At 38.7% G+C, this 16,575-nt stretch overlaps 1 protein-coding gene across 5 annotated transcripts in view; it reads right to left on the bottom strand.

Annotated features, from left to right (window-relative positions):
* Positions 1-16,575, bottom strand: part of CPEB2 (cytoplasmic polyadenylation element binding protein 2) — a 79,893-nt gene that overhangs the window by 22,875 nt on the left and 40,443 nt on the right. For 3 of the 5 annotated variants that reach the window (XM_054029469.1, XM_054029470.1, XM_054029473.1), the window contains exons 5-7: positions 13,464-13,487; positions 7,746-7,916; positions 5,063-5,152 (exon numbers count right to left, since the gene is read on the bottom strand). In XM_054029469.1, coding sequence (XP_053885444.1) covers positions 5,063-5,152; positions 7,746-7,916; positions 13,464-13,487 — 285 coding nt within the window. The remainder of the gene's footprint in view (positions 1-5,062; positions 5,153-7,745; positions 7,917-13,463; positions 13,488-16,575) is intronic. The other 2 variants (XM_054029471.1, XM_054029472.1) reach the window with 1 other exon arrangement.

Raw genomic sequence — 16,575 nt, 5'->3', positions numbered from 1 at the left:
CTCTAGGGCACCTGGCATTGGCCACTGTCGGAAGACAGAATATTGGGCTAGATGGCCCTTTGGTCTGACCCAGTATGGCCGTTCTTATGTTCTTACGTTAAGAGAGCAGAAAGCAACATAAACCAGAGGTGAATTTAGCCTATCAAAAATTTAAGTTGGGAAAAACTGGATACTTGGGAGATAAAGAAGATTTGAAATGCTGGTTCCTTTAAATAGGCCCTGTAGTTCCTTCCATACAAATTTAATCTTTTCTTCCTGACTTTGGGTTGGCTACGAATACTTCCACAGCTTTTGACCTACTCCCCAAAAAATAACATTTCTGTCTGTGTTCAAGAAATGCAAGCTGATATAATAATATAGGTATTAGATAAGAGTTACAAATGAAACAAAGTCTAGATGGATTTGGGGCTTTGTTCCCTCCAACCAGAAACAAAGAATATTTTATATTCCTCTGTTTAATGGATTCCTTTTGAGCAGCTAGGATTTTTGAGTAAGTAGGTTGCCATACACACTGAGATAAATAGAGATGATAGATTAGAGCGGGCTTGAGATACTCTCTCCTATACAAAACACTTGATTTTTTTCTGTTTGGCATCAAACTGTAAACAAGATAGAACACATAGTGACACACAACCCTGCCTATATTGAGATGCCTCATATGGATTGGCATATCCTCAGTGCAAGGTATTTTTGAACTTCATTTGAATGACAATGGAACCAGAATCTTCACGTCAGCCTGTGTGACTTGAACATTGATATTGTTTCATAAATAAGGATGTCTGCCAACTAAAGCACAATAGGAGCCCTTGGTGAATAAATATAGGATAACAGGAAGGCAAATTCCCACTATACAACAGTTAATAGATCACTTATGGACTCCGAACCCTTATTTTAATAGGAAAGATCTCTCTACTTCAAAGAAGCCTAGCTACTCCAAGACGTGCTGAGATTTGGGCCTAATCACCTAAGGTCCTGAATGCCAACTATTAAGTGCTGAATGACATCAACTCTTATTGATGTAACTGGGAGTAAAGGGTGCTCAGCATCTCTCAGCACTTTGAAGGATGAGGGCTTTTATGTACTCTCTTCACGCAAGGAAATCTTTGCTATAGAACTTGGCCTCCCATAAGGCTCTCTTTAAACAGAGAACTTGGAAGGAAAGAAGGAAACGTAGCTTGGAAAATTAAACAGGACTCCAATGCTGACAAGCTGGACTTTACCACCACAGAGACTACTAACTTAATCGGCCCAGGTTTAAACAACTTCAAATATCCATTGCCACTCTCCAACAAGAGTGAATAAACAATAATACATAATTAAATTACTCCTATCAAAGGTTATTTTAAATTTATAGTTGACATACATAGAAAGCAAATGTATGCTAGGACTACAATTTTGTCTCCAAGTAAAGCTAACCAAACTGTAGTTGCTCCAAGGATTCCCCTAAACTCTGAAGGGTGTATCTATAGATAATATTTCCCTTTGAAGAATTATGTTGAGGACCTGATCCATGTTTTTTCCAGGGACTGAGGTGAGGCTGACCGGTCTATAGTTCCCTGGATTCTCTTCCCCCCCCCCCCCTTTTTTTTTTTTTTTTTTTTTTTTAAAAAGATGCACACTATATCTGCCTTTTTCCAATTGTCAGGGACCTCCCTCAATTGCCACAAGTTTTCAGAGATAATGGCCAATGGCTCTGCAATCACATCAGCCAACTCCCTCAGCACCCTCGGATGCATTACATCCAGCCCCATGGACTTATGCATGTTCAGCTTTTCTAAAGAGCCCTTAACCTGTTTTTTCACCACTGAGGGCTGCTCACCTCCTCCTCATACTGTGCTGCCCAGTGCAGCAGTCTGGGAGCTGACTTTGTCTGTGAAGACCAAGGCAAAAAAAGCATTGAGTACTTCAGCTTTTTCCACATCATCTCTTCACTAGGTCGCCTCCCCCATTCAGTAAGAGCCCCACACTTTCCCTGACCACCTTCTTGTTGCTAACATACCTGTAGAAAACCCCTTCTTGTTACCCTTCACATCCCTTGCTAGCAGAGTTATGAACAGTTCAGAGTTACAAACAACCTCCATTCCTGAAGTGTTTGTAACTCTGTCGTTCTCCTGTATAGTATTTAGCTTATATTTAATGGCTTAGATAACTTAGCAAGTACACGTTGGTGAGAAAATAGATAGGTGTATTTATTCACCCCTATTGTACTTAAGACATTTCTCTACTGAAATTACACCACTCAGTAGCCAAAGGGCCTATCTATTCTATAAAATCTGCCATGCTGAAAGAACCAGTTATAACAATAGTGCCCAAACATAGTTGAAACAAGCCTTTCTAGACAGGAGTGAACTATTTTACCAAACTGTGTACAGCACTGAACCTTACAGGGCTGTAGAATGATTGGGAATGTGGTTTGGTCCTGTGTACACTGACAAGACAAGACTACATTTTAAGTGTGCTGGGGTATTGACATGTTGCAAATAGCTTCCAGAACCCAGAAGGCACATCAATTCTAAATTCTGCAGTAAGGTTCCCTAAATTCTGCAGCAACACAATACTGAGTACTGCAGTAAACGGAAAGTTACACAGAAACCTTAATATGTGGAAAACATTCAGACAAGTGTTATTAAATATCAAATGAATAATATAATAAATAGGTACCATTTACCTATCTAGAGTTTAAGTACCTAGTATCCAAGGGATTCCCAAATTAATTAGGTAAATATATTGGCGGTCCTAATGGACTTCATGCAATTTTCTCCTCTTCTACCTTCTCTGATTATAGGAAACCCTGCTTGGGGTACTGATTTGTGTGTGTGTGGGGGTGGGGGGGTAGTTGCAAATATTCCAGTTATGGTGAAAAAGCTTCATTGAAGACATATATGGCAAAGGTGTTTAGACTCGGAGTTAGGCCAACCTCCTCTGGAGGTTCATTCTAGAGTTAATTCCCTTCAGTTGAGAATGCTTTAGGTTATATGCTTTCTCATGGGCATTGCCCCAAAGAGCCACAGCTATCTTGGTGGGCTGTGAATGGAGATGCAGTTTTCAATGTAGCTGGTACCTGATATGATAGTGGCTTTGTATTCAAGACAGGAAAAAAAATCAAGGCCAACATCTGTTTACCTTGGATATTATATGAAAAAAAAAAGTCTCCACAGTATTTGAGTGCTTCCCAAGTAAGGTTTAGACTCTAGTGGATTTCAAGAGGATTCTGCTCTTCTCCCTTCCTTGGTGGAGGAGGTTCTTCTTGCGATAAATTCCTTCCTTTATTTCTTTCTGCCAGCAGAGGCGGGCTAAGAGCCAGTGTAGGGATCAGAGTATAATAGTGATGTGCTCACCACTGCCTCTCTCATGAAGGAGATGGGTAACTGCATTCTGTGCAAGCTGGAATCTTTGCATTGTTTTCCTAGTTGGATCAGATTTTTATATTGTGTGCATTTACAGACAGACACACAAAACCTTATTTTCTGGATTCCCCACCCAACATTTCAAGCAAATACAAAATGTCCAATTAGCTGTAGAATTCATTGTGGGGGTGCTGATGAACTCAAAGAGCCATGCTACAAAATGTAGGCTCTATATATTGTACGATAAATCAACCCTCATAAATATACATCATTACACCCATAATCTTGGCCATGTTACTGAATATCATCCAAACCACAATTTGGATATTTGGTAGAGATAATGAATACAAATATCATTGTATTAGCTCTAAAAACAAAAGAGGAGGCATTGCTTGAGTAGGATGCTTGAAACAAAGCTGAAAAAAGCCCATTTGTGTTTAGTTTATTCAGTGGGACCACATACATATATTAAAAGCATGCACTTTGAAATACCTGTTATCAGCCTATAAATATGCTTAAAATCTATGTTCTAAAGTCTGAATAGATTTAGAAATGAGAATTAAGTTTTTTTTTCTAGGCCCTTCAGAGTTATAATGCTCAGACTTGCACTAAAGTAGTCTTTTGATTGTGCACTGTCTGGTTTGCCACGGAGATTTTTTTCTCTTAACTGTGGAAGGTTTGACTCTAGTTTGTCAATAAAATACAAAATGAACACACAGGCATTAATCAAACATATACTCACTTGAAAATTTCAAGTTGAGAAACTGTAAGAAAACACACTAAGGCCATGTCTACACTACAGGGGCTATAGCTATGATGCTGTAGCACCGCTGTGTAGCACTTCCTACAGTGATGGAAGCAGTTTTTCTTGTCACTAGTTAATCCACCTCCCTGAACAATGGTAGCTAGCTTGACAGAAGCATTCTTCCGGAGACCTATCCGTGTCTATACTGGGGGTTAGGCTGGGATAGCTACAGCGCTCAATGGTATGAATTTTTCACACCCCTATGTGCTGTACCTATGTCAACTTAAAAAAGGTAAGTGTAGACCAGGGATAGCTGACAAATTTGTTACATGCAAAGATAAACGCTAGAGGCCATTCCCTGCAACACAATTGCAGTGCACTGAGCTGCTATTTGGGAGAGCCAGATATGAAAGTTACTTCAGAAGTCCTGCGCTGAACTGATAAAGAACAGGATCCAGCAGTGAGGCAACACCCTCAGTTTCTAGCTTTGGTATAAAAAGGAGCCGTGTCTGCATCCCACTTATACAGCAGCATTAACTGTTAAGCACCTAAGGGCTTGTCTACACTGCCCTGTAGTTCAGACTGGCGGCGTACAAATAGCTGTCTGTATGAAAGTGCTACGCTGTAAGTCCCCCATGTGGATGCTTCGGGCACAAACTAAAAGATTCCTACTTCATGTTAACATAATCCTCTTCAAACAGGACTACGTTAATGCACGGACCTTACAGTTTGTGCCTGCAGTGTCCACCAAGGGGAGTAACAGCGCAGCATTTTGATGTGCACTGCTATTTACACCCCCATAATCCAACCTGTAGAGCAGTGTAGACACAGCCTAAAAGACTGCAAAATAAACCCTTCAGAAGAGAAAGAGGCATGAAGAGGTTAAATAGGTGTCCACGATTAAGAAGATTTACACCATCAGAAAAAAACAACAAACAAACAAAAACACAAAAATTTCTCATTGTATTACCTTTAGGTGGAAAGTAGGACTTGCTTTCTGCTTTGTGAGGCCAGTCTACTACCAGAGGCCCAAATCGTCTGAAGCTAGCAGTAATTTCATCTAAAAAACAAACCAGGTACAGTAGTTGCAATTAAAACAGATGATTAGAACAGTTCAAGTGAGCAGTGAAAAATACTGTCAAGCAAATGAAGAGCTGATGCTTTGTTTCTTCCATATAAATTGACAGTCTCTTGGAAAACAATATATATATAAAATAAACACGACAAAAATATAAAGGTAAGTACCAAAAACTGGAAAAATTATTTACACAGCATGCCCCCAAAATCACTTTTAAAACCTAATTTTAGTTTAATCAAATTTCTTTGCATCATTTAATAAAAGGAATATTTTAGAGCAATATGGATGGATACATGGGATCAGTAATGTTAATTTTCTTTGACTTGAGGTCATGGTCCAAGGTGTTTAGTATTCAATGCCCTATAGTCCAGATCTTAGTGGGCACGTGTCTACATCATAAAAACTACCACAACTACTGGCACTTTTATTAGCAGACTCAGCAGAGGCTAAGTGCAGAATGGGCATGGAGACTCAACTGCCTTTTCATACTTAGAAATGGTCCCTCCATAACAGTGGATAGATATGTCTCCCCCCCACCCCATCAATATGTTAGCAAGGAGCTAGGTGCTGCAGGCCATACTACAACACACTGCACAACTTTGGTATGGCTTCCCGCCCCAGTAACTCCTTCCCATCTGCCATTGCCCCTAAAGGACTTACATAAGAAGGCAGTAAAAAAATAAGGGTGACAGTCTTCAATAGGCTTTCAAAACGGGATTGTTTGGCCTACAGTTTCTGAATCTCCTTGTCAGCATATCAACAGGCAGAAGAGGAAAAGGAACTTTCAGCGTGGCCTTATTTAGGATTCTACACAAAGCTTAATAAATGAATAAGTCCAACAGAAGTTTTGAATCTTGCTTTAGTTGAGTGAGTGAGTGAGTGTGTCTGAATCTGTTAAGGTTTCTGAATAATTTTGTACCAGTACTGGTGGATAGTCCAAAAGTATTGCAGGGGACAATGCAGAAGAAATCTCCCCCAGCAAATTATCATCTCAGACACCTTCAAACTCATTTTGTTTGTGATCCAATCTATGATTTAATTTTAACCTAGTCAATGGACATTTGTCTACATTACAAAACAAATGCACAATTTAGCTCTTATTGACTATCTGCTCAGAGATTCCCAGTACTAGAATAGTAGGAGTACCACAGATCAGGACTAAGGTTCATTAGTGAAGCTGTTCCAAATACAACAAAACACAATTTCATTTTATATTCAAGATATCACATGTTCTGTCAAATCACTTGCTATCTGCATTGGAAAAGTCACTTAGCTTTTCTGTGCCTCAGTTTCCCTACAGATACACGCAGATAACTCCTATCTTTATAAACCCCTTTAAGATGCTTGGTTCAAAAGTATTATATAAAAGTGTAAAGTACAATTATTTATATTTTGCTTTATTCAAGTAGAACAGTGAGTGTGAAAAAATTTATATACTATTATACATTTAGCCATAGTTCTTAAACTTTGGACATGGCAGCCTTTTTTAATTGAAAGAATGGACTGCCTGTAAACCAGAGTTCTTTCCTATTCACTATAAGAATAGGTTATTTAACTTTTAGCTGGAAAGCCACTAGAGCTGGGCAGAAGAGACCTACTTAATTTGTAATACATTATTCAAAGGCACAGCCTACCCTTTAACAAGAAACCCAACCCCTGGTGTGTAAACTTGAAATATACAAGCTACAGGACCAAAAGCACGAGGGGAAGCAATCATATCAACACCAAAACTTCTGGATGGCACCTACTCAAACTACACTTCATGATATCAGGAAAGATACATGTTGCTTTGTATGCCATGCAGGGGCAGCTCCAGGCACCAGGGCACCATGGGCGTGCCAAGCCGCGGGGGGTTGCGTGCCGGTCACCGTGAGGGTGGCAGTCAGGGAGCCTTCAGCAGTATGCCTACGGGACGCCTGCTGGTCCCGCGGCTTCAGCGACAATTTGGCAGTGGGTACGCCGAAGGCGTGGGGCCGGCGGACCTCCCACAGACATGCCACCAAAGGCTGCCTGACTGCCGTGCTTGGGGTGGCAAAATACATAGAGCCGCCCCTGATGCCATGTAGGGAGGTGGGGCAGAGAGGAAGAACTGAAGTTAAAGAATTCAAAGTAAAAGTCACAAGGGTGCCACCAATATCATGAGTTTGAGGTACAACAGTTCATTCTGATAGTAACTTGACAGGCCGCTTACGCATAACATTCTATGCTGAACTAACATTCTGATTAATTCAGGTAAAGATACAACAATAAAAATACTGAACAGCTACGACAAGTTGACTCAAGAAAAAAGTTCTCTGTCTTCAACATGTACATACATTAGCATTATTGCTTTTATTCTCTGAAAACAATATATATAATTTTCATAAAGAAATATCATTTAAAGGCCGGTCACATTCAGGACCCAAATCAGTATAAGAAGTGCAATTCCCACTGAAGTCAATTAGAATTGTGCCCACTTACACCAGGAACTATTTGGTCCTGTGTGTCACTTCAATTCATTCATCTAACTTTAAAGAGAATAAGCTGCCTTTCTTCCCGCCCCAGACCAAATTGTATTCAGTTTCAGCCAGCTCACCTTCATCAATATCTGGTGGAAGGCCACCAACAAATACTTTCCGAGAGAAACGTTCTATCCGTTCTCCATTCTGATGAGCTGAATAGCACGTAGGTGAATTCAAGACACCAACTTGATCACTATGGCCATCATCCAGCAAACCATCATCTATTGGGAAGAGGGAAGAACGACCTAAAACACAAGAAGAATAAATATTAAAAGAATAATTTTGTAGTTGGTTATGATCATCATGTAACCCAAAGAAAAAGGGGAAAACAATGTGGAAGGCAAAAAAAAAAAAAAAAAAAAATTAGTATAAAGAAAAAAAAATTAGAAAGAAAATTCAGAATTGCCAGATGCCATGCTTATAGATAGAACATTTAATATTACATTACATTTTTTAGTTTCTTTACTCCAAACCAATAGTAAATCATTAGTTTGTTTTTAAATAAAGTATCTTCTTTATTAAGTGACCATGTTAAGACTTAAAAAGAATACGCAAGCTAAAATTCTCTTAGATGACAAATCCAAGGAATTATCCCAGACTGAGGTATGAGTAGAGGCAGTTTTGGAACAAATTAATAAGTTCAATAGTAATAAGTCACCAGAACCAGATGGTATTCACCCAAGAGTTCTGAAGGAACTCAGACATGAAACTACAGAACTACTAACTGTGGTATGTAACCTATTGCTTAAATCAGCTTCTGTACCAGATGACAAGAGGATAGCTAACGTGACACTAATTTTTAAACGAGGCTCCAAAGGTAATCCTGGCAATTACAGGCCAGTAAGCATAACTTCAGTACCAGGCAAACTGGTTGAAACTATAGTGAAGAACAGAATTATCAGATGAATAGATTTGTTGGGGGACGAGTCAACACAGGTTTTGTAAAGAGAAATCATGCCTCAAATAATTAGAATTATTTGAAGGGGGTCAACAAACATGTGGATGGGGTTATCTAGTGGATATTGCATACTTGGACTTTCAGAAAGCTTTTGACAAGGTCCCTCACCAAAGGCTCTTAAGCAAAGTAAGCAGTCACAGGAGAAGCGAGAAGGTCCTCTCATGGATCAGTAACTTGTTAAAAGATAGGAAACAAAAGGCAGGAATAAATGGTCAGTTTTCAAAATGGAGAGAGGTAAAGAGTGGTGTTCCCCAAGGATCTGAACTGGGACCAGTGCTATTCAACATACTCATAAATGACCTAGAAAAAGGGGGTAAAAGGTGAGGTGGCAAAGTTTGCAGACAATACAAAATTATTTAAGATAGTTAAATCCAAAGCTGACTGCAAAGAGTTACAAAGGAATCTCACAAAACTGGGTGACTGGGCAACAAAATGGCAGATGAAATTCATTACTTTGCTTTTATCAAGATTGTATACTGGAAAACATAATCCCAACTAGACATACAAAATTATGGAGTCTAAATTAGCTATTACCACAGAAGAAAGATATCTTGGACTTATCATTGATAGCTTTTTGAAAATATCTGCTCAATGTGCTGTGGCAGTGAAAAAAGCTAAAAGAACTTTAGGAACCATTAGAAAAGGGATAGATAAAATGACAGCAAATATTGTAATGTCACTATATAAATCCGTGGTATGCCCACACCTTGAATACTACATGCAGTTCTGGTCACCCCATCTCAAAAAAAGATATATTAGAAATATAAAAAGGTACAGAGAAGGGCAACAAAAATGATTAAGGCTATGGAACAGCTTACATATGAGGAGATATTAAAAAACTGGGACTGTTCAACTTGGAAGAGAGACGACTAAGAGGGTGCGGGGAAAGATATGATCGAAGTCTATAAAATCATGAATGGTGTCGAGAAAATGAATAAGGAAATATTATTTACTCCTTCATATAACAGAAGAACCCTGGGTCGCCCAATTAAATTAATAGGCAGCAGGTTTAAACACACAAAAGGAAGTACTACTTCACACAACACACAGTCAACCTGTGAAACTCATTGCCAGAGGAAGTTGTGAAGGCCAAAACTATAACGGGGTTCAAAACAGAGTTAGATAAGTTCATGGAGTATAGGTCCATCAATGGCTATTAGCCAAGATGGTCAGGGAAGAACCCCTTGCTCTGGGTGTCCCTAAGCCTCTGACTGCCAGATGCTAGGACTGAACGACAGAGAATGGATCACTTGATAATTGCTCTGTTCTGTTCATTCCCTTTGAAGCATCTGGCATTGGCCGCTGTTGGCAGACAGGACAATGGGCTAGATGGACCATTGTTCTGACCCAGTATGGCCACTCTTATGTTCTCATGTATCATTGGCTCATCTTCAAGTTGTGGTGATAGGGTCTATCCAGTGAACGAATACACTGAGTATTACAATTGCTTATAGTTTGATTAGGCTGAGGGAGAAGAAAAAAAATGTATGCTCAGTAACAAATTTTTAAAATACAAATGTCATTTTTGAAAAAAATAAATGATGCTGGTGAACTGGGCATAGGTTTCAATTCTAAGAAAGCAAAATGATTTTGTAATTAGCATGTATAAAACAACTCTTGATAAATTATCTAGGAAGTCATTAATCAGCTCTATCCTACTTGTTATCAGTGCTCAAAGTATACTGTAGAATTTGGGAATAGCTGAAACCTCTGAAAGTCCCCGACAAAGCAATTTTGAAGGGTGAGAGAGAGGTTTCAGAGTTTAACACCTGATGAGGACAAATGGAGGCAGGGATTTCAAGGTAATGCAGTTTCACCCTCCTTCCCATATAGAGCATGCTCAAACAGTATGGCTGCTACTTCAGACATAAGGCTAGAAATGCAGCCACATAATAAGAATGCTGCTACAAAGTGATCAGGAGGAATAAGGAGGAGGGAGAGGAAGAGGGAAGAAGCAAGGGATGATTCCTTTTATTCAGTTTCAGAGAACTCCTCTGCATACAACTCAACTTCTCAGACTATGCACTGGGGCCAGGATTTGTATCTTAGACAACCTGAAAACGTGAAATATCTGCATAGAGATTTATACTGGATTCATATTCAGAAAGTGTTCTTTGCAGTGATAAAGGCCATAAATTTACTTTTTGTAAAATGAAAGCTTAACTTTGGGGTAAGTCCTAAGTTTCTCAGAAAAGGTTCCTAATTTGCTAGTGGTGAGCGGATTTGTCAAGCCCTGCATAAAAGTATTGCCTGATCACTCTTCCCCCCCCCCCATCTCATTTTTATAATTATCATTTATTTAAATAGATTTTTTTTGTAAGAAGGAAATGACAACTTTATGGGAAGCAAGTTCTTCCTTCACCTTAAAAGCCCCTTTGCAGAGGTTCAACAGGATCCCAGCTCAATGGATTTGGAGGGGCAATAGCTAGTTCTGCCAGATTCTCCCACTCCAAAGCCACAGGCTGGAGAAGAACACATTACCGCACAAGGAAGTCACAAGGTAGTAACTAAGCTGCTGCCCACACTGCAATTTGGAACCTTCAACCTTAAGAAATCTGCTATTAGCAAAGGCCCTTGCAGCATAATTAGGGCCCTACCAAATTCACAGCCATGAAAAATATGTCCCGGACTGTGAAATCTGGTCTCCCCCCGTGAAATCTGGTCTCTTCTGTGCTTTTACCTTATACTATACACATATATAGTATATATATAAACCAGCATTTCTCAAACTGGGGGTCCTGACCCAAAAGGTGGTTGTGGGGGGGTTGCAAGGTTATTTTAGGAGATTGCAGTATTGCCATCCTTACTTCTGTGCTGCCTTCAGAGCTGGGCGGCCGGAGAGCAGTGGCTGTTGGCTGGGCGCCCAGCTCTGAAAGCAGCGCCCCGCGAGCAGCAGCACAGAAGTAAGGGTGGCAATACCATACCATGCCATCCTTACTTCTGTGCTGCTGTTGGTAGCGGCTCTGCCTTCAGAGCTGGGCTCCCGGCCAGCAGCCGCTGCTCTCTGGCCGCCCAGCTCTGAAGGCAGCGCTGCCGCCAGCAGCAGTACAAATGATTGCAGTACCACAACCCCCCTACAATAACCTTGCGACACTCCCCCCCAAAACTCCTTTTTGGGTCAGGACCCCTACAATTACAACACCATGAAATTTCAGATTTAAATATCTGAAATCATAAAATTTATGATTTTTAAAATACTATGGCCGTGAAATTGACCAAAATGGACCGTGAATTTGGTAGGGCCCTAAGCATAATTCTTGGAGGAGTTCAGGGACCAGGGGGGACTGGTGGGGCCAGGCAACCACGTAGAAGCCATTCCTCTCCAGAAGATCACTCAAGAGCCATAGGATTATAGGGAATCTGTGGATTTGGGGGAGGTGTATGAGGAACCCCATTATTTGTCTTGTGGTGCTTAGAAGCCCCAATCAGGAATCAGAGTTCTATTATGAAAGGCACTGCATGCATACATAACAAAAAGATGATCCTTGCCCCCAAACAGATTATAATCTAAGTATAAGAAGAGATACCAGCAGATACAACAAAAAGACAATGGGGAGCATAAGGTAGCACAGACTATCAAGGTAAATATATTTAGCAGAAGTCACAGCACACTCCTGGCTTAGCTACTGTCGAGCATTATACTGGCACTGCATAGAGGTGATTTTTAAGGAGATATTTGAAGGAAACTAATATAATGACTGAAGATATTTGCATGGAACTCCTTCCATGCATAATAAAGTGATGTAATTGTTAACAAACCAGGAGCTTAGAATGCCGCTCTCATTCATGTATATAGTGTTGCTATCAAACAGTAATTAAATATATATATCAAGGATATGCATTTAACAACTCCACTAAATTCAATATTTAAATGTATTTTGGAAATTTTAAAGAATTAGCACAATACATAGAATCAAAACAAATAATGAAATGCAACAACTGTAAAAAGTACTGTACTGTTAGCAAAGGACACTCTAGTTCTCTATGTAACCAAAAAACAATTAATGGAACTGCGAGCTTCTCTACACAGCTTTACAATACTTGACTACAAACCGAATGCAACACAAAGGTAATTCAATTCCAAATGCCACTAAATAATAATTGACCTGTGCTGAAACTTCCAGAAATTGTGAAATATGGTGGTGTTTTATAATATGGATACCTGAACAGTAGGGACTGGATCAATTCATTTCTCTAAAGGGGACTAAGGAGCAGCAATCAGATAATGGTCTGTACTGACCTAGGACAGATGTGAACCAGTGACGTAGACATGAAAATATCTGTATCTTGTTAATATCTGGATTTATCCAAAAGTCTTGAGATTCACATATTACACTCAGTGTAGCTTATATAGAGACAATGGGCAGATTCTCATGTGGTTAAATTAGAGTAGCTCCTCTGAAGTCCAGGGAGCTATGCCAATTTACATCAGCTGACAACTTGTCTCGTGTGCTGTTTCTCAGAATTTTTTCCACAATTCTTTACTAAGCCTGTGACAATTCTTTTAACTGAGCTGTGTATACCATCACTTAATAATTGTGGGGGAAAAATCAGAGTTATGTACACTTTTAATAACGATAGTACAGAAAGTATTTACTTTAAGCATTAGTGAAATTATGATTAGTGCTACAATGTGTTTTAATTGATTAAAAGATCTGTGATTCAAACTCACTAACACAAAAAATCAATGACCAAAACAGATCACTTTTTTGCAAACTGATTAAACATGCAGACAAAACAAATCTAAAAATCAATAATCTGGAGTAATTAATCACAATGATCAATATCAGCCCAAATCAGAATAACTGTACTGTAGCAAACATAAATGAATTACCTCGTCTTCGCCCATAACTCCTTGCTGCATGTAAACAAAGGACAAATTGTAAAATGTCAAAGAACTGTACCATGCCCACATATAAAAATAATTATACAAAGAACTATGTGGGTAACTGATGAATTGCACTAATCTGCATAAGAAGTTGCTACTGGTATACCTGTATGTGATCACATTAAACTAAAGCCATTTTTCAAATACTGTGCTTTTTTACTTTTTTTGTTGCCTATGCACCTGGATATAAAACAGTATGCTTTACATATCATATCAAAATAATTTTGGATAATTTCTTTAACTTTAACATTTATTTATAATTTTGAAATTTTCTACTATGCCCTTATACTCTTCTTAATTATATTCTCTCTATATATTATTACATTTAATACAACCTCTGTAATTTAGCTTCTGTCTTTCTCAGCTCATTGCCTCAGACTCTATGACAGAATTTAAATAATGTACAAGATTTTGCTAATAAAGAGAAAATGTTGCTTTAAATCAGTGTAGTAAGAGTTAAATGAATCAGAGAAACATCCTGGTCCATGGAACAGTTTGTACAGTTCTTTGCAGTGACAATACAAATGCTATAAGCCATGACCTTCCTTTTCCATGAAAAGAGCTAGCAAAAAATTAAGCTCAAGGTTTTGTTTTAAACAAAAGACTCCTTGTGGTACTAAACAAAATCAGAGCGTAAGTCACAAGAAACGACATTGTATTATAAACACTGCATAACACTTGCATAAAGCCAAGGCAACGAAGTCAAATACATTACCACTAAATCAAGATTTTCCTCATTTTTGAGTGTTACAGGACTCATGAAGAGATTGTGCTAATGGTTATAATTCAGAAGACTCCACACAACACACACTGATGCTATTTTTCAGCATTCTAGCCTTTTAGCAAAAAAAGCACACTATTAACATGTAAAGAGTGAATGATAAGTAATAAGTTACATATAATTTGTCTTTCAGTATTCTGCTTTTATAAAAATATTTTCAGTTCCTTCTTCACAGATTTAGTACTTGAGAAGAGTTTCTTTAATGACAAGATGGGAAGATATTAAAATTTTCTAACTACAGTAATTATTTAAACAGAAAACATTCTTACGAGTCTAATGTTACAAGTGGACCTCTGTGCCCACTCAGGGCTCCTTTGAGTTCAATGGGACTATGTGGACAGATCCACCCACAGAATGCAAGATCAGGGCCGTAGATATGCGGATGATCTCAGAAACCAAATAACCTCCTCTGATTTATTCATCTCCCCACTTCGATATCACCTAACATCTGTATTACAGTCATGCCAATTTGCACAAACATTGTCTTTAATTTTATTTAGCATCACTCTCCTTTTCTTGTACAGGCCCTTTCCTATCAGGAATTTACCAGGTTATTTGTAGGACTCTGAAAAGCCTCCCATTACATTTTTTCCTCTAATTTAATCCTATTTCTCTTGAATCCTCAGACAGCAGTCACCATTTTTTCCCTACCTATATTGTACTGAACTCATTTTGAAGTTAATATTTGTAGTGTCACCTGGAAGGATTATGTATTCTCCCCTCCCTTTCACAAATACAGCTACAACAGTAAGGGAAAATCCAAATGCATCAAGCCCATACTGATGAGTCAATTTTTAGCATGACTATAGTGGCACACACACACACACACGGGTAATATAAAAATAGTATCTTGGCCTAATATACACTAATAAGTCCCTTTAGGCACAAACACTAATATTATCTCTGCTCTGTTCATCCAATTTTGCTTCCCTCTGTCAACCAAAACAGCTCAGCAGTGTTCTCAAATTTTCATACTGTTCAGACAATCTTTTCGCTTCTCATGAAAGACGTTTTGGTAGGAGACTTACAAAATTTGTGTTTATGTGTTTTTAAATAATAGTAGCATGTGAACTCTTGGAAACAAAAATAAAACTAGAAGTAGAAAAAAAACCCTATTATTTAAAAAAACAATGCTGCAGTTGCAAGAAAATGGTGCGTCTGCTAGGATATTTGATATATGTATATTAAAGTTACATTAATGTGCCAAAATATCCCAAAAAAGTCTGTGAGTATTTTGCCCAGCCAGGAGAAAACAAAGAAAACAAATCATGGCACTAACATGACACATTTGCTGCCATCACATGGTTTACTCTCCTTGTGTGGATCTACAACTAGAGTCCTTGATTTCAAAAGGGCAAACTTTAAAAAAAAAATTAAGGGAATTACTGGTAGTTAGGAATATGGATTGGACTGAAGAACTCAAGGTTCTGAATGTGGAGGAGTCTTGGAATTTCTTTAAGTCAAGATGCAGAAGCTATCTGAAGCCTGCATCCCAAGCAAGGGTAGAAATTTCACAGGGAAGGGTTGCAGACCAAACTGATGAGCAAGTATATCTAACAGATTAAGACAAACCAGAAAGCCTGCAAGGAATGGAAGATGGGATGGATCAGCAAGGAAAACTACCTCTTGGAGATCAGAAAGTATAGGGAAAGACTGAGAACTGCCAAAAGCCAAGCAGAGCTGGACCTTGCAAAGGAAATTAAAACAATAGTAAAAAGGGTCTATAACCACATATAAAAAAGAAAGAAGACTGAAAGAAGAAATGGGAGCACTAAGCACTGAGGATGAGGTGAATATTAAAAGATAATCTAGGCATGGTCCAACTCCTAAATGAATATTTTACCCTTATTAAAAACCTGAGGCAATGAGACGTTTAGGGGCAGTGACACGATGGCTAATGGAAATGAGAATATGGAAGTAGAAATTACCACATCCAAGTTGGAAGTAAAACTCAAACAGTTTAATGGGACCAAATTGAGGGCCCAGATAATCTCCATCCAAGAATATTAAGGGAATTGGCACATGGAATTGCAAGCCCAATAGCAAGGATTTTTAATGAATCCATAAACTCGCGGGTCGTTTCCTGTGACTGGAGATTTGCTAATACAGTACCTATTTTTAAGAAAAGGGGGGAAAAACTGACCTTGGAAACAACAAGTCTGTTAGTTTAACCTCAATAGCATGCAAGGTCTTGGAACAAAATTTTGCCAGAGAAAGCAGTTAAGAACATAGAGGTGAACAGTAATTGTGATAAAATACAACGTGGTTTTACAAAAA

This window comes from Malaclemys terrapin, chromosome 5, assembly GCF_027887155.1.
Source record: "Malaclemys terrapin pileata isolate rMalTer1 chromosome 5, rMalTer1.hap1, whole genome shotgun sequence".
Taxonomy (NCBI): domain Eukaryota; kingdom Metazoa; phylum Chordata; order Testudines; family Emydidae; genus Malaclemys; species Malaclemys terrapin.
This window is presented reverse-complemented; position numbering and strand designations above follow the sequence as displayed.